This window comes from Helianthus annuus, chromosome 3, assembly GCF_002127325.2.
Source record: "Helianthus annuus cultivar XRQ/B chromosome 3, HanXRQr2.0-SUNRISE, whole genome shotgun sequence".
In the NCBI taxonomy this organism is placed as follows: domain Eukaryota; kingdom Viridiplantae; phylum Streptophyta; class Magnoliopsida; order Asterales; family Asteraceae; genus Helianthus; species Helianthus annuus.
The window spans coordinates 155950166-155973777 of record NC_035435.2 but is presented as its reverse complement, the minus strand read 5'-3'; the positions used below and the strand labels follow the sequence as shown (position 1 = coordinate 155973777).

Here is a 23612-nt window from a genome sequence, read left to right as displayed (position 1 = left end):
TAGTGAAACGCAGTTACCAAGTTACCGTATACCTATAGAGCTAGTAGGCCTGTTCACTTATAAACCGAGCTGAAAATCTTAGCTTGAGCTTGGCTTGGCTTGAATTTAAAAATAAATATTATTACATAGCTTTCAAAATTCAATAGTTTAAGATATCATTTAATAATTTAAAATAACGTATCCAAAATAACTTCAACCTACTATATTTCAAGCCAAAGTCAAGTTTAATTAAACACGAAGAAAGTTTTAAATCTCAACGAAATATAATATAAGCTTATTAGCAACCTAATCAACCCCCAAATATGTTATAGATATCTAACTACATTCCTAAATACCTGCAAATAATAACCAATTTTTTATAATATATTATATGTATATTAAAATAAGACGTATAAAAGTAAAATAATTCGAGCTAAGAAGCAAGACAAATCGTCAATTTGGCTCGTTATGAGTCGAGCAGAGCTAGACTCCCTTTCTAACCAAGTCGAGCTGGCTCGGCTCTTTTTCAAACCGAACCATATCGATCGATCTTTTTCAAGCTAAATCCGAGTGAACTTCGAGCCGCGAACTTTTCAAAGAACTCTAATATAGCTACACTTGGTTCTTTACGCAGGCAATAAAAATCAAAACTTACACTTGTGCTTGCAACAATCCACATACTTTTATAGATATCTTCCATTTTCAAAGTACATGTCTAGTAACATTTCTTGACAAAATCATCTAAATTCACAATCTGAAAATAATTTCATGTAGCACTCTTTGTTTCTATGATTCTTTTTCTATATACAAAAATTTAATCATACAAGTGGACTGCCGGTAACATACTCGGTAAAAGCCAAAGCCACCAAACCCAACATCGCAGCCCGCCCGTTCCACAGCTCTGCATCCGACGTCATCAACCCATTCGACTTCGACTCCGCCCTCACCCCTTTAAACAACGGCACCAACGACGCCACCGACAGCACCAAACTCGTCGCTACAAACGCCGGTACACCACCGTGAGAGATCTGAGCGAACACATCCTGACCGTTGCTCAACTCTACAGCCATCGCTGACACAAACCCTATCATCGCCAACCTTCCGTTAATCCTCTCTGGTGCAGGCCCACCGAAGGCCAACACGTCGGAAAACTTGGTGCTGACCTTCGGCGCCGGTGGTGGCGGAGGCGGAGTTGGTGTGGCTGGAGTTTTGGTTGAAGGTTGTTGATCTTGTGACGTGCATCTGACGACAGCAAAGTTGATGTTTCTTGTAGATGAAGAAGGGGTGGTGGTGAGACGTGCAACGGGGGTTGCCATGAAAACTGAAGTAGCAGCCATTACAATGGATGATTGAGAGAAGAAGGTTGTGGAATGAATGTTTGTTATTGATTGTGGTTGTTGATGGAGGTGGTGGATTAGTTAGTTATATAGGGGAAGGGATGAAGACAATACTGGATATTAAGAGGGCCACGTTACTCACTTTTTGGATCGTGTCACGTGGCTTTCGAATTGGCCGCTGGGAAGTTGTTTGGTAAATTCGGCCTCTACATGTGAAGTTTTAGTACTAGTGGACTGATTGGATTTGGACCATGGAACTTTCTAGGTTGTTTGCATAAAGTTAAATAAACTAGATTTTTTACCGACCGCGCGTTGCGGCGGCGTAGACGCACAACATAGGAACATAAGTAACTCAATTGCGCTTTGCTTTAGCATACGACGAAAGCCAAAATTCAAAATCGGCTGTTAACAAATACAAAAACTGCCTCTAATCCAATTTAACACAACTTTAAGTGCTCTAATCATAAATATTTGAGTTAATAACACAAATAGGTGATATATAACATGAAGATACTTGAATTATTTTTACAAGAGGATACTCTAGTTCCAAGCATTTCAAGAGTTAGACCTGCCTGGATTTGTCCCAGCCGATCAATCGCCAATGTTTCTCGACTCTTCGGCTTAGAGAAATCTTCTCACCCTTGCTAGTACACACAGTTGATGTCAGCTGAAGTTTTGCTAAATTGTTCTTAACGGACAAAACATGTGCCGCAGTACATACATCCTATGTTAACAGCGAACAATGCTAGAGGCCTTAAACTCTATTTTGGGTTTTATTTGCTTGCTGAATTAGGCACACTACATACTTTGTAATCTTTTTGGTTCGGATCAGATTTGTGAGGTCTATTCTAGCATTGTTCGGATCAGATTTGTGAGGTCTATTCTAGATTTGTGAGGCACACCACATACTTTGTAATCTTTTTGGGTTTTATTTGACTGGCAAGTGTAATTATTTAAGGGGGGCATACATCCTATTTTCTACACCCCCCCTATTTACTTTTTTCACCCCCCTCCTCTCACATACTTACAGGTGGGGCCTGCGTGGGACCGACAGTTTTCCTCTCACAAGGGGGGGTGTAATCAGGAAGGAGGGGGGGTGTGTATAGAATGGGCCCTTTTTTTTCATTGAGTACGCTCACCAAATACATGTAATCATGATCCCCTTAAATAATTACACTTGCCAGTCAACATCCCTCTGCATATCCCATTTTTGGTTTAGGGCATGTGTAGTCATAAAGCCCTTTTAGGGGCGTTATGCGACATGTGGCATGCCACGTCACCCCGGGGCTTTATGGGGCGTTATGCAATTTGAGGCCGTAGTCATAAAGCCCCCGTGTAATCATTAAAGGAAAGGTTGAAAAATAAATTGATTTTTTTTTTTTATTAAAACTGACCGTTTGTAACGGTCATATATTCAAAATCGTCCAACATCACGCCGCGAAGATTATCGCGCTTCAAAAAAATTTTCGAGCATAGCGCCCTTGGGGGCGGTGTTTCCGGCGCTATAATGGCGCGATCTCCATTTTGGGCGGTATATCAAGCCCCACTACGTTCAACCTTAATAAGCAAGATTGTTCACATATGTGTTTTCATTAAAATATTGCCACATAAAAATCAACCACTTATTAAGAAAAAAAGTAAATAAAACAAAAGAAGCACGTACGTTTACTCTACTTGTAAGCTACAAAATATATATACCTTACGGTGAACGATTGAATCATGAAAAGCATAACCAAGAGACTGTGTCACCCACAACAGCTCATTGTGTGGAAGCTGCCCAAATCTTGCAAGTAGCGGAACCATCCCAAGGTCTATAATACATGAATTTAGATAGATTATTATTATAAAACCTTTATATTCATAATAAGTATACTATATACGATATTAACATCTACCAACATCAATTAAATGGGACCAAAGTTGAGTAAGCGGCTGGCACTCAATCATGGAAATTTGCTAAACTCAACCACCAAAGTTGAGTAAGCGGTTGGCACTCAATTATGGAAATTTGCTGAACTCAACCAAGGGGAGTGGCACTAATCATGGAAATATGTTTATATTCAGGAAAAAAACTTCATGATATTCTTTTAATTCATCTGTTTATTTCAATATAGTCAACTAACACAAAAAATAATACCAAGATATTCACTTTATGGTTAATGTTTATACAGTTTCAAAACATATTAAGCAATCACGACGTATGAACATTGGTGGAATTGAGTACAAACAGTAAGAATTCGCTGCAAAAGACAACCGATTGAATATAAATAAGAAATAAGCCTAAAACAAAATAGCAACCTTAAACGATCGACAAAAGAAGTATACCTGCTTCTTACCTAAGATGAAAACGACAAAAGTAACCATAGCGCCTATTGACAGAGTCGAATCCCCCCCCCCCCCCCCCCGCTAATTGTTACCGCCGACAGAAGTAACCAGATTTTCCATACCCGAACCATCTTAACATTGACGCCATCTATTCCAATCATCTCCGACGAAAAGTGTCACCGTTGTAACCACCATCATCTGAACTCATAAACAGATCGCAGGCGCCGTTCTTTTCTACTACACTTGCAAGCGACACATGTTAAACCCTAACAATCGTCACCATCTCCGACTACATCCACCACTGACGGATCTTCCACACCCGAACCATCTTAACGTTGACGCCATCTGTTCCAATCATCTCCGACGAAAAGTGTCACCATTGTAACCACCATCATTGGAACTCATAAACAGATCGCAGCCGCCGTTCTTTTCTACTACACTTGCAAGCGACACATGTTAAACCCTAACCATCATCACCGTCTCCGACTACATCTACCACTGACGCTGGTCACCGTCGACAACCACCACATCCCTTACTCGGAACCACCGCCATCATCACCATTAATTACAAACATCATCGATCACCACCACCGACGGCGCCCGACGGAACCCTCAATGTCACCGTCGCCTGTAACCACCTCCGCAACCACCATAACCAGAATAAAATGCCCGGCCGGTCGGAAACCATAGTCGGCCTTCTTCTTCTTCTCTGATTCTCTCTCTCCCTCACTCTAAAACGGTTTGTCCCTCATTCCCCTTGTCTCTCTTAAGTTTTTTGTGTGTGGTTTTGTCATTTGGGGCTGCTTCTTTACACGCGAAATTCCCAAAACACCCCTGTTTTTACTGTTCAAAGCGTTCACTGTTCAAAGCGTTCATTTTTTAATATGTAGTATAACTAGTAGATGCCCCGCCCGCGTTGCGGGACGATGGCCGAATAATTCTCAACCAATTAAAAAAAGGCTACTATAATTTTGCTAGGGAAAAAAAACAAAAACGATGATAAGACCGTAATTTTGGGCTCAGAGCAAAAGCGTAATTTTTCATGACTAATGAGCTTGTGTTAAGCAACTCCTTGACACGAAAAAAAATAAATCGAGTAAACCAATTAAAAAAACCTTTATAGTTTTGGTAAAAAAATTAAAACGATGGGAAAAACGTAATTTTTAACTGAGGGCCAAATCATAATTTTAATTCGGGGATAAAGCGTAAACTAAATGGACCAATGGGGGAGTGTCAGGAAGTTTCCGGCACGACTGTAATTTTACACTGGGGGCAAACTTGTAATGTCACCAGGAAAAGAAACAAAAACGATAGGGAAAATGTAAATTTAAGTTGAGGGCAAATCGTTACTTGGCTGTGAGAGAAAAAAGCTAATGGCAAAAGTATAAATTTATACGGGGCAAAATCGTTTTTTAGCTGAGAGCAAAAGCGCAAGTTTATTTTTAAGTGGGGGTAAAAACATAATTTTGAACTGATGGGAAAATCGTATTTTTAAAGGAAAAAACTAATGGCAAAACTGTAAATTGAAACGGGGCAAAATCGAAATTTTTAACCGGGGGCAAAATTGAGATATTTAGCTGGGAGCATAGGCGTAAATTTATTTTTATGTGAGGGCAAAAACATAATTTTTAACTGATGGCAAAATCGTAATTTTAAAAGGGGATAAAATCGTAAATTTGTTGGGCCAATAGGGGAGTGCCAGGCAGCTGCCTGGCACTATTGAAGTCACCGCCCATTCAGCCCAATGAAGTGCCGGCACTATTGCCTGTCGGTGCCGACTCTTCTAAATGTAGTAGTGGAGAATTCCTCAATTTTTGATTTAGTTACTTCTTTAATAATGTTTTAATAAATACGGATTAGTGTAACTAGGTGTCGGCGGTGGTTAGGTGATGTTTTCAGGTGGTGAAGATTAGTGAACGAAAGAAATAAAAGAAATATCTATGGGTATCCTAATTTTTTTGCATTATATTTATGGAACGGAAATTGTTTTTACCTATATTACTGGACGGGGCCGATTTCAAAAATTCAAGTGATTTGGACGAGTCAAAAAAAGGCCCTTAATACAACATGCGGATTTCACCGCGAAACGTGTGACGTACCAGCATCCAGCCACTAATTATGTCGAACTAATATTAATTAATAAACACAAACATCATGTCCAACATGAATAGTGCATTTCAATAAAAAAACGTTTCAACAATGTATACGTTCAACGGAAGCAATTATAAATGTTTTAATTATATGAAACCAAACTGCTTAAAAAGCATAACATTCATTGTCCATTAAGCAACATGCCCCGTGACACTATTCGCCCCTCCACTTGCAACCCAACAGCCCGTTTATAACTTGTCAACATATATGACTCATTTAAAAAAGGGGGCTTAAACCAACCGTGTTCAGGTTAAGCCGAATTTACATGTGTACGGGTCATGACTAAACTTTTTAACACAAATAATCATATTAGTCGGATTCGGATTGACCCCTTAACCCGTAATCTGTCACGAAGCTACCATACCAACCTGACACACGATGAACACCGAAGGTAAAGTTAGCAAGGGCCAATTTTTGGGATTCATGACATGGATAACACATAATATTTGATCATTCAAAAATTAACCACTGCTCTGAACTCATAACCTCTTGAAAACTCCATGAATGCAATCTCAATCAAGCCATCATTTCCACCATTAACACACCTTCAATGGCGTAACACAAGCTCCGATCGCGTCTTCCATCTTCAACCTCACACCCTACCAATTCCATACACTCACCTTCCACCCACACAACGCGACCGCCGGAGCCTCTTTTCCGGTCACATAACCATGTCGTCTTCAACCGACATCCTCTCTCACCACACAGAACTCACAACGGAGTCCGATTTCGAGCAAATTGTTTCTCCTGATGGCACTCTATCTATCTGCGGCTTCGGTTCCCTACTATCTGGTACTCTTCGCACTGTTATCGATTGATTAATAATATTATCATACTCAATTGTTCTATAGTGTTTTTATTATTTATCGGTTTCTGTTTTATTGATTTAGAAAAAAACCTAAATCGAGCTTCAATTAATTTCAACTGTAGATTTGTAGACCTAAGTGTGAAATTGATACGGACTATTACTTAGTTTGATCTAACCAACCCTAGGCGCTGTATATTGATGTTGAAATTGTGAATTTGATATTATCATTGAAATTTAGGTTATTTTAATCTTGTTGTGTTTAGATAATGATTTGAGAGGACTTATCAGTTTGTTTACCTTTGTTAATTGTGTGATAACTGCGTTTGAGTGATTAGAACGGAGTGCTAGGAGTACGTTTCCTGATCTGGTTAACTTTAGAGTTGCAAAGTTGAATGGATTTAGGCGCGTGTTTGCTCATGTTGCTCCGATTTTCTTCGAGCGTGGGATCGCCAAGCCTGAGACGAAGGTATTGAGTGCATGATTATGCGTACTGACTTAATTGTAACGGTAATGAAGACGGAGTCCTTCGTATCCTATGATGAGATAATTATTTTGTAAGTGTTCAGGAAATTTCAAGCTTGAGTGTGGAGCCGTGCGAAGGTGAATCACTTATAGTTACTGTTTTTGAGATTAACAAGTCAGAGGTATGTTATACACTTATTGGAATTTGTTAGACGTTATCCTTTCGATACACAAATTTATCAAAGAAGAGACAATTGAAGTAATAGAACACATTGTTATGGTGATCAGATTCCATCCTACATTGAGAGGGAGCATGAATTCCGTTTTTTGGCTGTAAGTTTTGAAGTACTTTTGCAGAAGAGTTCAATGTTAGTTCTCCAGATGTGTGCATTGTTCTAACAATGAGTTGGTTTGCTGGTTTTAAAGGTACAACCTGAAACATTAGAAGGCAGCCAATATGTTACCCCTGCTGTGAGTGACACCCGACCCAACATATCTACTAAATATATTTTTTTAACAAGTTTACATATCTTCAACCTGCTCATAAGACTGATCGTGTTTTTAATGATTGATTCAGGTGCTCTGTACCCGCTATAGTGATGAGGAATATTTCAAGAATAGATGCAAAGGTACTCCACCTCTGAACCAAACTAAGTAATTGTTATATTTGATAAGCATTTTTGAGTCACAAAAGATGATTGTTTAACACAATTCAGGCTCTTGAATGTGGACGTTTTCACCAATATTTTCTATTATCTATTATTCTATTGTAAAACCTAACCTGTGTGCCAATTTTTGGCAGGAAGCCAGGAGATATACCATGAGCGGTATGGACGATTTGGTATTGACAAGATCTGGAGAGACGATGTCTTGCCATGTCGTGTTTATTGTCGGCATTGGTAAGTGTTTAGTGTCACCATATCATATTTATTTTCAAACTAACATTTCTATCGTGTGAGCACCTTATTGTCTTGGTGTCTTGGAATGGCTTCCTGTTTTCATAACCCATTTGTTCAATATTAAAAATATGCATATGACTGAAGGCGAATGGTTAACTCTTCGACCTTCCGTGACAAAGTTACAGTCCAAATACAATATGATCTGGGGCAAAAAATGTCATTTGCGTTACACATTTTGTCATTTTGAAAAACTCTAATATGAAACACATATAATTGTTTTGTGCAGCGTGTTGGCAGCAAAGAATCTTGGGAATGAGGCGTATGATAACTTCTTGGATCATACATATCTTGCAGACCGTAAAACAACACTCAGAAAATACTTGGCCACAACAGGCTCTGGCATAATGGAAGAAGAACCACCAGAGCCGCTCAAGTTTAGGTACGGCGGTTAACTGTGACATCCCTGCAGGCCGTTAAGGATATATATTTTGGTATCTATTTGTAGTTCCCTTTTCATACAAACTAGCCGAATATTTAACTATTGGATTGGGAGATGTGGCTATCATTGTTGATAGCATCTAGAGACCTCTTGACTAGACATCAAGTAATCCTATGAGGGTTTCAAACATCAACATGGAGTCTTTAGAAGTTCATTTTGAATGCCAAATATGTGTCGATGAACAGACACGACTGTTCAGATTTGGTTACTGAAATAAGAAATCCAGTAGTCATGAAGGTTCGTTAGAAGTCTCAACCTTTCGTTTGACGGGTTTGAATGTATAAAAAACACAACATATATGTTTAATCTATGTCCATTTGATAATGTTACCAACTATGTTGCTATAAAAACAGACTTATGATAGCAGGTGAAATTTCTTTAATAGAGAGTTTGGGTTTAGATTTTAAGCAACCTTATTATCCACAAACAAACCAACAATTTACCCACTGTTTTGATCTATTTTGGGGTTGCAAATTAGATGACGAAATTGAAAGTTGTGGACTTGTTCCTTCACCTTCAAGAGATTACGAATAATGATATAATTATTAACAACGTTACAATAAAGCCCGTCCCCTCTTTAGCTTTCTTTAACTTGGGTTCTTTCCTCCTAAACTACATTGTTAATATACACGCAAACACAAATATTCTCCTCTAGTGTAGTTAAAATACAAGCGAACACAAATATTCTCTAGTGGTAGAACCAGAACCATAGGTAATTGAACTGGGTTTCCGTATTAGTTTATAACCTTTATATTCACTTTCAAGTATTCTATGTAGGGCTGTTCACAGTTCACGAGCTGAGCCGAACTGAGTAGACCTTTGCTCGTGTTTGGCTCGTTTACAAACCGAACCGAGCGGAGCGGTTCATTTAAAACCGAGCATCAAATCAAGCGAGCATTTCCCGAGCAATAAATATTCCGAGCGAGCGTCAAACGAAGTTTGAGCGATTTGGACAACCGTGTCGCCTGACTTAAATTTGCTGAGAGAAATAGTGACAATGTTGGGTCACAAGTTTTGTCTTTAAAAACAAATACATTTCATGACTAGGGGTGCAAACGAGCCGAGCTACTCGAGCTCGGCTCGAAAAAAACTCGAACGAGCCAAGCTTAAACGAGCTCGAGCCTGAGCCTAAAAAACAAGCTCGTTTAGTAAACGAGCCCGAGCCCGAGCTTCGCTTATCGAGCTCGAGCCGGCTCGCGAGCCTAAACGAGCTTTCTGTTTATATATTTTTTATTAATATATTAAACATAGGGTGAAGTTCCTCTACAAAGTGTGTTTTTCCTACAAAGTGTAGGAAGTGTTTTGGGCCATTGGATGAGTGGTTTTAATGGTTTAAGATTAGATGAGTGGAATTTTTGTAATATATGCATTTTATTTAATGATTGATTTAATTGATTTAGGGCATTTTGGTAATTGAGTATGTTTTAAAAAAAGAAACAACCATCATTCATTTATTCTTGCAGAATTCTCTCCACATTCTCTCTCCTCATTAAACAAAATCTCCTAAAATCATGGATGAAGTTGAATATAAAAGATTTGATTGTGTTTAAAATCTGAATTTACTAAATTGGAGTTTGATTTGTTTTTTTATCAAGTATTGTGTTATATTAGTGATAAAACACATTGTGAAGAAACTGCGAAAAAAAAATCTAATAGACTAGAAACAGATAAAACACACTGAGAAGAAACATGTGAAGAAAAAACACACTGCGAAGAAAGTATGAAGGAAAACACACTGATAAAACACACTGCGACGAATCTGTGAAGAAAAATACATTAATAAAACACATTGTGAAGAAAAACACATTGTGAAGAAAAACACACTGCGAAGAAACAACCAATAAAACATACTACTAAAACACATTGTGAAGAAACCAATAACCTCTAAAACACAACGTCAATAAATACAACAATGTGTCCATGAAACATAAAATGCTATAACACATAATGAGTAAACCTATAACTAGTAAAACACAACGTCAAGAAATTGTTCAAGAACGATAAGCTGGTGTGTTACGTGTGAAGAAACCATAGAACAAATAAAACACAATGTCAAGAATACATGCACAGGCAAAAAAAAAACAACTTAATCAAATACTGGCATGTAACAACCCGCACGTTCGTGCGTTGTTACTACTCGTTATACTCGTTACGCCTAGCGCCAGAGATTCGGATCATAATGTAGCTATATCGCATACATCGCTATTTCGCAGTATTTTCGCATATTACGCATACTTTATCGCTATAACACATCAGATCGCACGTACTAACACTCATGATGACGTTGAGTGAGGACCTATTCTACCCTCCTCGATAGCCGTGATGTGTCGCAACGCAACGCATATTCGAAACGCGCAACTCGATTATCGCAACACAGAGTTTGAAATGTGGATATTTATACGGCCCTTTGTGATTAATTATAATAGATATATGAATGTGGGTATGAAAATGTGTAACCAAACTATCGCAAAGTTTAAAGAACAAAACGAAACATCAAAACGCAACACGCCGGAGACCACCGATCGAGTGGCAACCCGATCGGATTACCACCCGATCGGATTGCCACCCGATTGGATAGCCACCCGATCGGATTGCCATCCGATCCGTTGCACTTCATCTCCTTCACGCCACTTCACCTATAAATGGCACTTGTCACATCACTTGAATAGTGATGTGACAGCTCTCATTCGACCAGCGCACTTTTGGCTATTTTCCCTCGATTTCTCGCAATTCTTGTAAGTTTTCAACTCAAATCTTGTACTTCTTGGATCTACACACACTTCTTCATCCTTTTCACCTTTAAATCTCAACTTTCAACCATGAAATCAACAGATTTGAGGTGTTCCAGGGTGATGTTATCATGGAGTTCTTATGAACTTCAAGTATTGGCCTCATTCCACCAAGAATAACTCGGATCTGAAGGGGTATGGTCCCAGATCTCGCGTCAGCATCGACCGCGAGTGACCATTACCCTTATCAAAACCCCCACTAGCTAAACAACCTACTTGTGTCCGTGCGGGAACGCATCGACACAGGGGTTGAATCCAATCTGTCCAATAATGGAGGAGGACTTACCTGGAATATGAGAACGGTATAGCGATGCGGCTGGCACCGCATCTGGTGTATGAAAACGAAAGTATTCACAGCGATGCGGCCTGGCACCGCATCCAGTGAACACTTCTATCAATACAGAGAAGCTGGATAACAGCAACAGTCACCACAGACGACGATGCGGCCTGGCACCGCATCTCGCGTATTTCTTAATCAAAGAGTAAGACGCGGGAACATCTGCAGTTACCGCAAACAGCGATGCGGCTTGTACCGCACCCTGTCTACTCATCAAGTGGGACTGACACCACAGAGCAAGTAGCACCAATGGCAGCCGCCTGTCAGGACTACGTAAGCAACAGACTGACGTGGGCTCGCCTCCCCGGCCGACATGTCTGACACACCTGCAAAGGTGCAGTATGCCGTCAGTCTATCCATCCACCTCCTCCTTCACTCCTCGGCTATAAGTACCAACCCCAAACCAGGTTTGAGGTATCTCTTCACAACTCTCTCACTACTACTACTATCATACTTTGCTTCCCAAGCAGACTACTGATTCTCACGCCGGAGAGTGGTAACAAGGAGCACCCCCCACCCCATCCTCCTTGTTACGAGTCACGGTTTGTTTCCTTGTGCAGGAGATCAACCCATCGGTGACCCAGCCAGCGATCCTCGAGAGGAAAGGATTAACCCTTCTTGATGAGACCAGTGAGTTAACCCTGCCCGGTTAACCATTGTTTCATCAGGATCTAAAGGATTTCCACATGATTTCACAATGATTTCGCATAGATCTAAGCACCTTCAAGGATGAAAGGATTAAAACAAACTTTTTTAACTTTCTTTCAACTCTTATACACACAATGCACTCAAAACCGATAGAATCGGAGCTTGTTCTGATCTTCTACTCATTCTTATGATGTGTTGGTTCAAGATCTGGAATCTATCCAAGAGATTACTGATTTCGGGTTAAACATGAAACACCGTCTCAAACAGCTGACTGATCGGACTAGGGTGGTTCTTGTCCGAACGGGTCACTTGAGTCTTGATGAGTTTCTGTTGTTTAGCACATTATCACGTTATCTCGATCAAAACCGCAAACTTTCAAAATAATCAAGTGTCAAGACGATCAGAGCAGTTGGATCAGATTGCCACCCGATCGAACAGGCGTCCGATCGGCTTGCACTTGATTACTAGTGTCAAGACAATCAAAGCAGTTGGAACGGATTGTCGTCCGATCGGATTGCCACTCGATCGGATTGCCACCCGATCGAACAGCCGTCTGATCGGCTGCACTTGGTTACCCACCTAAATTATTATTCCAACTTTTCAAGTTTTGAACGTCGAACGGATTACCGTCTGATCGGATTGCCATCCGATCGATCGACCATCCGACCATGTGATGTTTGGAACTTCAACACTTAAACATTTTTCAACATGTTCAACATAGTCAGTTCCAAACGGATTGCCACCCGATCGGATTGCAATCCGATCGAGTGACAAACTGCTGTGAACTTGTCCTCACCAAAGTGTCCTACTAATCGGATCGTCACCCGATTGAACAATTGTTTAATCGATCGACCTGAAAGGTAGGAATACTTCTCTGTTTCCAAAATGCTACAACGAAAACTTCAAAGCCATCATACGCAAACACATCCTTGCCAAACAAGGTGACAATCCAATCGAATGGCCATCCGATCGGATTGCCATCCGATCGGATTACCATCCGACACTTGGTTCACCGCCACCAATTGACGAACTATTCAACACTTATGTTATCAATCTGTAATCGGGCTAATCTCAGACGCGCTCCCTTCAATCCAATCAAGTTGTGTATACTTGCTGAACACCGACTGTGAGTATACTCGAACCCTTTTTTATCGCATTTTGGGTGTAACATACTTTCCTATCAAATCAAATTTAACAAACGAATTATTCAATCAAACTGTTTATCACTTGCGAATAACTGATATGCATATTTACACGTGATGCTAGTTACATATGTGTTAGGACTTATACTCGCGAGGTCCCGCCTTAACTAGTATAGTACTATAGCACCCGACGGGGTCTAGTTAGGATGAATAGCAATCGCAATCGCAGCTCGAGTGACTTAGCTGGTAGTATCAGTCTTGTATGCATGTGTGTTGAGGTATCTCGTTTATGTATTGGGTAATTCGCAACACCTTTTAACTATTTACGCTACTCTATCAAAACTTGTATACTCGCCAATACTTTTGTATTGACGTTGTTTTAACGTATGTTGCAGGTTTAGTCGCAGTCTACATCAAATCAAGCTAGGAAGTCTAGAAACTCACCTAAATGCTATGTTGTCGGATTTGAATTGTTCGAGAGGACAAGAGATCTGTGATAACTTATGTGAATGTATTGTTTATTAGTATGGGATAATGAACGCATTAAATACTGTTGCAATATAGTCTTTATGGATTCTCTTGAGCAATCTGGTTCGCCTAGTGCCGCGCCCAGATGATTCCGCATCGGTTGGGGTGTGACATATTGGTATCAGAGCCGTAACTATAGGGAATTAGGCCAGACTTGACCTAGTCTTGGTCGATGTCTTAGAAACGACCTAGTCTATAGTCTAAGTACCAACAGGCCGACTCGTGCGAACCTAGTAGGAATTGCACGGGCCTACTTGATGCTCTTGTTCGAAGTCGCCAAAACTACAACTTCGCGTGAACACTGCATACTACAATTTCACGCGAAGAGCCTTTCCTAAGGCTGGAATGTTACTTTGCCTTTCCTAAGGCTAACACAATACACACGTTTTCGAAAATACTCACATAACATAACCGAGGGGTTCAGTCGAGATCAGCCGTGAAAACCAAGAACTCTTGACAACATCGCTCACTCAGCGCATTTTTCTAGCCCGAGAACTTTCTGGTAAGCTAGGAGTGACATCCATATCTCATCGAAAGCCTCCATTTCAAGATCCAGAGGAACTCCCGAATATATATTCGAAGAGCACAACCATAGCTAGGAGCGAAGTAATTAAGTCAGGGGTGAAACCTGTATCTTAATAAACCGTTCCACTCTCTATAAAATAATTTTCAAAAGCTCTCACCAAGGGCTCGACTATAACGATAACTCGAGCCACGGGATGACTAGGAAGACGAATGCCATGAGCTGCATCCCAGTGGAAGCATAAGTCTTCTAGGGCAACGTGCGTGCACGAACTTGTTGGGTATAGTTGGGTTACCTTGGGTAGTCGATGCCAAAACACCCGAGGCACTCTATTTACTTTTGTAGCATACGACCCGTCGATTTTACGCTTTATGGAACTCATTTACGTTTATGTGTTTACAATTTAAAACTTTACACTTTATCGATTTCTCGATTTACCGATTTTCGCTCCCTGCTTTTGCAACCGCACAACTCGCATAGCCATCCCAATCTAAAACAAAAAAACGAATGATCGCAATAAAGCTAATGTCTAATTAATCGCCTCGCTTTCTCCCTTCAACGCGTCCTCGCGCATTCTATACCGACATGTTTGCGTACAAGAATAAGCTACAACTAATTATATATAAGCAAATCAATTGTGTGGAACTTAGGAATCTCGTGTCTCCTATGTGGCTCCTATGTGAAATCTATTATATTACTCGCTACAAGTTTTGATCGCGCTCAATCACATCGCAAAACTCAAAATCATTATGATCGAATCTCACTCCAAATCTCTCTCTGTCTAGATGACTTCAAACGACTCTACATCGAGACAAACAGCTAGGAGAAGAGCCAAACGAAGCGCCGAAAAGATGATTGCCTCGCTTGTGGCCAGGGAAGTGGCCAATGTCATTCCTCAAATTGTCGCTCAGGTGCACTCTCTCAGCAACTCTCGAACCCCGGAAGACTCTAAGACAGAAGCGCCGCAATCTGCTTTCCTCTACAAAAACTTCAAAGCCTGTGACCCAATGGAGTTCACGGGTGAAGGAGGTGTGTCCCAACTACTCCAGTGGTTCGATTCTATCGAAGTTACCCTTCGTCAGAGTGGGTGTCCTGATAATTTTCGTACTACTTGTGCAACCGGAGTATTTCAATCGCGAGCACTCGACTGGTGGACTGCCGAACATAACAGACGTGGGATCTCCGCAGCTTACGCTCTCTCTTGGGATAAGCTGAAAAAGCTCATGAAGAAAGAGTACTGCCCTCCCCATGAAGTCCAGAAGCTAGAAGACGAATTTTGGAAAATCAAGCAAGTCGAAGATGACAATACTGGCTACACCGCAAGGTTTATACAGCTTAGCATAATCTACCCAAGTCAAGTCAACACCTCAGAAAAAGCCATCATGAAGTACATTCACGGCTTACCTGAATGTGTGGGCGATTTTTTCTAAGCCGCAAGACCTGCTACCATCGAAGAAACCTACCGCTTAGCCGCCGAAATCAACGACAAACGAGTCTTGGATGGATTTTTCTCCAAGAATCCTGTCAAACAAGCTCATCAAGCAATCGTCATCGATTCTTCCGACAATTCATCCGACGATTCTACCGACGATTCTTTAAGTGAGTCCTAAGACGAATCCTCCGATGACAACGCATCACCTCAGGAAGCTCAGCCCAGCCGCAAACGAAAGACCATGAGCCCAAACTCTTCAACAACTGAGCTACCGCAACCAGCACCTCTCCAAGCAATTCTAGTTCACTCAAAGCGCGACTACAACGGAACTCATCCCCTGTGTCTCATATGTACGCATCATTACCCGCCAGAAGCTAACTGTCGCTATTGCGCAAATTGCAACTGGTATGGTCATCTCACCCAGCACTGTCGCACGGGGCCGCAGACTTGAGGAATTTCAGCAACAATCGCAGTCTTTGCAGAAGCCCTCCACAACAACATTAATTATGCTTACAATGTTGTTGTAATGATACGATTTTCGCCATTAATTTCCGTTATATGTTGAACTTGTTCTATTTCTCGACTCAATGTGGACTCTATTTATCTCTCGCTCTCCCTCGCATTCGCGCATGGACTAAATGCTAGCACTATGTACTATATACTGTGTTTTCCCCCTACTATGCATTCTTGAGATAAAGTACGATAAACGTGTAAGGATCAAATTAATCACGGGTGCACACGGGATTACTGTGATCAGTGCACGGAGATCCTAATGAGTTTCAATGATGCCATAACGTTAAAAGCATGGTCAAGCGTGGTGGATACGCCGCTGGTACTTCCTATATATAAGCGTCTTGACCATGTCGACACAGTGAGACACCTATTCACGGGGCAGAGGCGTGTGGTTGAAGCATGGTGGTTACGCCTCTGGTACTTCCTATATATAAGTGCTTCGCCATGCCAACCAATGTCTTGTGAAGAAAGTGTCATGCAAGTTGAACGTTATTAGACCAAGTATACTATTAAAGTTATTTTCGACACACTACACTACATCATAAGGCGTAACAATCTCAATCGCAACCCAAAGCGTGTAATCGCTAGACTTTTCGTGAGTCAACACGCTCGCAATCGCATCAACGCTGGAATCTATCTCGCAATCTCAATCGCTTATAGTGTGTTCGCTCAATCGCTTATTATGTGTATCGCGCTATCGCTTATCGTGTGTATCGCTCTATCGCTTGTGTATCACTCTATCGCTTGTGTATCGCTCTATCGCTTGTGTATCGCTCTATCACCTGTGTATTGCTCTATCGCTCATCGGGTATTGCTTAACACTTATCGCCATCACCATCACTATCGCTTACCGTTATTTATGTTATCTATGTTATGTTAGCACATATGACCTCGCTTCACGAGACGAAACTGATAGGGTTAAAACATGGTGGATACGCCGCTGGTACTTCCTACATATAAGTGTTTTAGCCATATCAGCAGATTTTCGTGGAAAAAGGCCATGTGGGGTCTAATGTTAGTTAAAAATTTGTGGTTTTCGTTTAATCTAATCAAATCGCATATTCCCATCGATTGCAATGCATCGATCGTCGCCGATCGCTCGACGGTTGTCGCTATCAGTCGTCGCTTTTCGCTTGTCGCCGTCGTCTTCGCTTGTCATGTTTGTGTTGTGCTATCCAATTTTCGCGTACTGCTTATCGCTTGTCGCACTCGCTTGTGTCACTAACTGAGTTCGAAAACGACTTCATCACTCATTTCTCCTTCCAAGACTTGATCCAACCCTTTCCCGTTTGGATCAAGTCATCGCAAATCCCTCTGTACTATGTCGACACGTATGACACTGCCTCACAAGACAGAAACCATATGCTTAAAGCATGGTGGATACGCTGTGACAACTCGTATTTCAGAACCCTTCGTGTACTTTGATGTAACTTGTTTGGACTATATGTAATATGTGGTTTTAACGGAATGTTAGTTATGCTATATGATTATGTATGTAATGTATATATATATAATGTTGCCGCACAACACTTGGCCGATCGCACAAGCCTTTGGGCTTTTGTTCCACACCTCTCTCGGCCCACTATACTCGAACTCGAAACCTATGGGCAGCCCATGCTAGGGTTCGGCCCATTCCATTGATGCGCATAACCTCGTGAGGAGGGGGTATACTCCTCATTATTTGCTAAACACTCTAAACACACAAACCCTACTCTCTCTTCCTTCTCTCTCGAAGCCGACGGCAAACACCCCCTTTCCATCGAAGACCTTCTTGTTCGGATCATCCTCGTTCTCCTCTCTTAACCGGTTAGTGTCATGTCATTGTTTGATTTTGTTATGGTTGATGCTTGCTGTATGATCGAATATATGTTATTCGAGATTTGATGCTTAAAAGTGTTATGATGAAAAAACTGTTCGATCATCATAGGGTTTGATAAATGCTTGATGTTGATTTAGATGGGTAAGAACCGAATAGAAGTAGTGTTTGTGCAATCGGCTCATATGTGTAGAGTGATAAAATCAATATAGGGTTGGCAATCATATGATGTTAATGGTAATCTTGAACCGGATGAATATAATCAGCTGTTGTGTATCATATTCGGGTTAATTGTATGATTTGGTGAAAAGCATTATGTGATGAAAATGTGGAACTTGAATCTGATTGTTTTATGTTATGAGTTATTGTATGAATTCAAGAAGGTTGAACAGTTTAGCTTGATTATATTGATGATGAATTGTATAAGTATCAATTAGGATTCATGAGGATTTAATTGGTAATTGGCTGATTTGATCGAAGGATGCAAAATAGGAAAACTGTTAGAAATTAATTGTTGTAATCAGGTAAATAAGGAAGGAATAACAGATCGCATGATTTTAGGAACCTCCACTAATCGCACAAGATCCACTCTTGATCGTACAAGAGATGGATCGCACAAGACAGTCGCACAAGTTGAGGTACAACTGGGTAGAACACAGTGTACAACACAGCATTGCATGATCGCACAAGACCTTGTGGATCACACAAGGCACTGGCGATCGCACAAGGTTTGGGCCACACACAAACTACTTGGACTTTATTATACTGTCGGGCCTCAAAGCCCAAACATAATCGCACAAGTTTGTCCAGTCGCACAAGCTGAACTGGACCGCACAAGACTAAAACAAACTGTTTTGGGCCGCACAAGTTATTGGGCTTATTCATAAACTGGTCCAGGTGAATATTGGATCGCACAACATGATGTGGGTCGCACAAGGCTGTGCTGACCGCACAACATGTTGGGCCGGGGTGTTTAGTTGGGCTACATTAGTGAATCGCACAAATGGTTCGGCCAAACTATTGGATCGCACAAGTTTAACTTTGGGTTTGTTTAACTGAGTTGCTTAACATGTTCTATGTGTATGCCATGATCATTATGTGTTCTTGACTTGTTAGTTCTGTGTAAACTTACGTGCACTACTTGAACCTAGACCTGACTTGTATGGTAACCATGTTAGGACGTGGTTGACCACTTATAGCTCAAGTGACCTTTTCGTGTATCTGCCGAGCAAACCAAGGTGAGTTCACACATTCCACAAGGCATGGGATTCCCAGGGGTTGGGAATGGGTAAAGGATTGAAACTGTAACTGCGTGATCTCCTGGTTTGGAACACGTACACACCCTCTTCATTGAAGGGTGACAACACATGATAATGGTATAATTGGAAACAGCGTAATCTCCTGGTTTGGGGTTTACGTACACATCCTCTTTATTGAAGGGTGACAACACGGATACTAGACCATAAACTCTATCATGAAGTCCCTCACTTTTATATCGACTTAATCGCCGGGCCAATGGCAAGCGGGTCATTAGTTAGATAGCGCTATTTAGGTTTGATAAGCCTCACACCGTGCCGTAGAGGACGGGCATGAACTAATGGATCTGGGCACTAGTCAATGATGATAGACATTGACGTTAGGGCACCAACTTACTTTAGTCAGTGGTCGATATGGTAAATGGGTCTAGTGGTTCACATGGGGAAGCCCCCACTTGGTTATGGATATGGTTTGGGAACAAGGAAAAACTGGTTAACACACGATTTGCAAATGAACTCATGGTTTTGAAACAACTTTAAAACGAACACCAACTGTGAACTCGCTCAACTTTGTTGTTGACTCGTTGTTGCATGCCTTGCAGGTCGTTAGGGATTTAGCTGGAGCTTGCACGAGCAGGAGGAGTCGTTGTGGGGCATGGACCGTTGTGTGCCATGTTAAACTTTATGAACTTTAAACTATGTTTGGTTATTTAAACTTTACTATGCTTCCGCTGATTACTTAAACTTGTTTGATTTCTTTTGGACACCAATTATATTGTGGTTGGTTTTGTTTATTTAATTACATTGTTCAATATGATTGGTGGCTTGATCCTGGTCATGTCATGCTCCCTGCGGTGATACTCTGCGTGTGGATTTAGGGGGTGTGACAGATTGGTATCAGAGCCATTGGTTATAGTGAACTTGGTTTAAAAAAAAGGAAAAGCTTTTTGGTAAAACCAGACTATAACCTGAACAGTGCTCATCGATTGTCACACCCCGATTTCCACGTGTCACCGGTGGGCCCGGTGTGGGGTACAGTGACGTAGTTGGCATCGTCATAGACAATCAACACAATATAATAATGCACAGCGGAAGCAGAATAGATACATTTCAACTTTTAAATAAATTGCAATAATAAATATCACAGTAGTTGAAATGGATCCACAGGCGGATCAAATACAAATAAGATAAAATATTGTTCAACAGATATTTGTCGTCCGAGCTTGCGAGACTATAGTGGACGCTCTTAGGAAACAGCCAGCCTATTTTCGTATAGTACCTGCACTTAACCTTTTGGGAAAAATACGTCAGTTTACACTGGTAAATACAAATCGACTGACTCATTTTGAAAATGATTGAAAATTGATTTAAATGCACAAGGCATAAATATTTTTATTAACTTGGGATAATTATATAATATAAACTTGTGAACGATTTACATGCACTCGTATCTTTGGTGGCCCGGGATCTGCTGTCCGGGCTAAGAATTAAATGACACACCACATTAAAGAGTTATACACGCCGAGTGTACGCCTACACCCCGTGCTCTGGTCGTGACCATCTCGTAAGATAATGCCAAGGATATCCGGGACACGGTCAATAACCCCCCAAAGCCTAAAGTAAGACAAGACTGTTTAAACGAAGTCGCACAAGCTATTCAAGACTGTACACCCATAAGGAGCAGGACTTGTGCGCCCGATCAAGCGGTATTTTAAATACCGTACCCCAAGCCCGTATAGGGAAAATAAGTCAAAATGTATTTACCTGAGCAAGTATGTAACACAAACGGTAAGAGTGGTAGCTTTTACTGGGCCTCCTAATCTGGAACAAAGGTTTATAATTAACCTATTAGATTCCTAACGGGTCCTTTATTTAAGCTTAAGCTTTGACCGGTTAGTTTAAGGATGATTCGGTTCACGCACGATTAAGCGAAAGACCGGATAGAATGTGATTTAGACCCGACAAGTTTGAATACTTGTATAATATGGGTATACTAAATACATTCTGGATTTTGAGATAAAAATGATGACGTCTGACCCGTTTCGGTCAATTTACGCAAACTAGTTACGTAAACCGAACCGAACGCAATAAGGGCGTTACGGGTAGCCAAAAGAGTCAAATGCAAGTTCCCTGAGATAATATGCTTAAAATATGATATTATATCAGTAAGTTATGTTCTATATTGCTCGGAATAATTTTAAACCCAATTTATGCCTTAGAAGGGCATTTTGGTCATTTAAAAGATCATAAAAGAGTAAAATTAGAAGTCTGAGTTTCGGGTCTGGTTCATACAGTAAATATACTTAATTTAACATGTTATAACAGTAGGGTATGACCCATATATCAAATTTATCATTTAAAATCAAACTATGCACCGTAGGGGTATTTTAGTAAATTCACAAGGGCTAAAAATGCCAAAACTGGAAATCTGAGATCATATATTTATACTTACTGTTATTATATGAAAATATGCTAATTACATCAGTAGGTATAAGTCTTACATGTTTAAAACAAGTATAACGCTTACTATGCGCTTAAAACGCTAAATATGCGATTTAGAGCCGTTTCCGGGTTTATATATGAAAGCTGAGATTTTTATATTTCCGGAAGGCTCATAATAATTTATTTAACATTTGAAATCGGTAGAAAAAGGTTTCGGGTCAAAAGGATGTGTAAAACTCATTTTATGGCTTAAACGGTCAAAACCGACATAACCCGAAATAACTAGGCGATCGAGGATCCGTTCAGCCAAAAATTAATTAAAAATCATCAAAATTCCCAGAATATTATAATACATCAGTTGGTAAAAAGTTTTATACCAAAACGTGGCCAGAAATAGGTCATATGCGAAAAGGGCCGTTTATGTAAATTAAGAACATAGTTTTACGCTAATGGCCATAACTCAAAATCTGGACCACCAACTGATCCGAAATTTTCGGTGCAAGTTTATATATTAGAAATAAAGATTTCTACTCTTTCACTTTTCCAAAAATCACGTTTTATATCAAAAAGGGCAAAATAGTCAACTTTATGCATAAATCGGAAACATGCATTCGAATCGGCTAAGCATAGACTTAATCAACAAAAATTCCAGAAAGTTTTACCAAAATAAAAATGGTCAAAAATACTCTCCAATACAGATCTCAAACATGCATGTACGAATCCGAATCGATAGTCTACGAATTAGTCGTTTTATAGGACTTTCGGCTCCGATTCGTATTTATACTATAGATTGTCGAGTTGATCGTGGTAAAATACATTCTTATATTCATAATAAAGCTATCTATGAAGATCAAACAGATTGCATGTCATTTATTTTACCATTTAAGCTATTTTTCTCAAAAATCACTTCTGTTGACTTTTTAGAATCACGTTTGACTCGACAATTAGCATGCATGTAGTGGGATTAAGATAATACCCTTTAGAGGGTTTGTTTCCCACATAAATACCAACATATATCAGGTTTCAATTCGAGAAATGACTGATTGAAACTTGTTTAATCAGAAAGTCAAAGCTTATGAACAAACAGTTTGACTTTTAGCAATAATCAAAGCAAGAACGGATTGGAGATCGAATTAGAAGCTTACCAAGGTCCTATTGATGTTAAGCTAACACTAGAAATCGGCCTTGATGTCCAGAAATGCTTCAGAGATGCTTGAGAGCTTTTGCAAGTTTGGAAGTTCTTGTTCACAACACAAGTGTTTAGTAAAATGAGCTTTGGATCAGATTTAAAGCTGAATTGTTGATGTTTGCAAGGGGTTACTGTGGCCTAGGCATGCATGCAATGTTATTGGAGCTTTTGGGAGGTGAAAACAGCTGTTACCCACTTAATTTCGGACCCAAATCGCTGCTGTTCGCGGATTCTGCACCTGGGTTTATTGGCAGCTCCAAAGTTTGCCCATTTGTTGCAGTTTTGGTCCCTGTACTTTGGTTGCGATGATTTGGCCATGAATCTTGACTCGTAAACCCCCGAATCTGGTTTTTAAGAACCCTTGGACATTTACCAACATGGTAATGTCCTCGTTTAACTTTGCGCTCGCCCGAAAAGCCATAAAATTCGACGTTGACGCTTTTAACCCCTCAAGTACGGTTTTGGCCATAACTTTCTCATATGATAACGAAACTTCATGAAATTTTTACCACATATTCTAGTGAGTATATTTTAGCT

The 23612-nt window shown here is 40.4% G+C and overlaps 2 protein-coding genes across 2 annotated transcripts; one reads left to right on the top strand and one right to left on the bottom strand.

Annotated features, from left to right (window-relative positions):
- Window positions 1-642: 642 nt before the first annotated feature.
- LOC110930273 (early light-induced protein 2, chloroplastic) lies at window positions 643-3879 on the bottom strand. Its single transcript, XM_022173558.2, has 3 exons — window positions 3642-3879; window positions 3015-3127; window positions 643-1960 (listed from the first exon to the last, which is right to left on the bottom strand). Exon 3 carries the CDS (start codon window positions 1314-1316, stop codon window positions 798-800), a length of 519 nt encoding a protein of 172 aa, XP_022029250.1. The 5' UTR covers window positions 1317-1960; window positions 3015-3127; window positions 3642-3879; the 3' UTR covers window positions 643-797.
- Window positions 3880-6153: 2274 nt separating this feature from the next.
- On the top strand, window positions 6154-8793 carry LOC110930272. The gene is made up of 8 exons (XM_022173557.2): window positions 6154-6584; window positions 6936-7066; window positions 7167-7244; window positions 7351-7395; window positions 7489-7533; window positions 7640-7691; window positions 7865-7961; window positions 8248-8793. The coding sequence occupies exons 1-8, from the start codon at window positions 6293-6295 to the stop codon at window positions 8411-8413; spliced, it is 906 nt and encodes a 301-aa protein (XP_022029249.1). The 5' UTR covers window positions 6154-6292; the 3' UTR covers window positions 8414-8793.
- The last annotated feature ends 14819 nt before the right edge of the window (window positions 8794-23612 follow it).

Coding starts and splice junctions, on each gene's coding strand:
- LOC110930273 (XM_022173558.2), bottom strand. CDS start 1,316: ATGGCTGCTACTTCAGTTTTCATGGCAACCCCCGTTGCACGTCTCACC.
- LOC110930272 (XM_022173557.2), top strand. CDS start 6,293: ATGAATGCAATCTCAATCAAGCCATCATTTCCACCATTAACACACCTT. Junction 7,067..7,166: donor TCGCCAAGCCTGAGACGAAG/GTATTGAGTGCA, acceptor GTAAGTGTTCAG/GAAATTTCAAGCTTGAGTGT. Junction 7,692..7,864: donor TTTCAAGAATAGATGCAAAG/GTACTCCACCTC, acceptor AATTTTTGGCAG/GAAGCCAGGAGATATACCAT.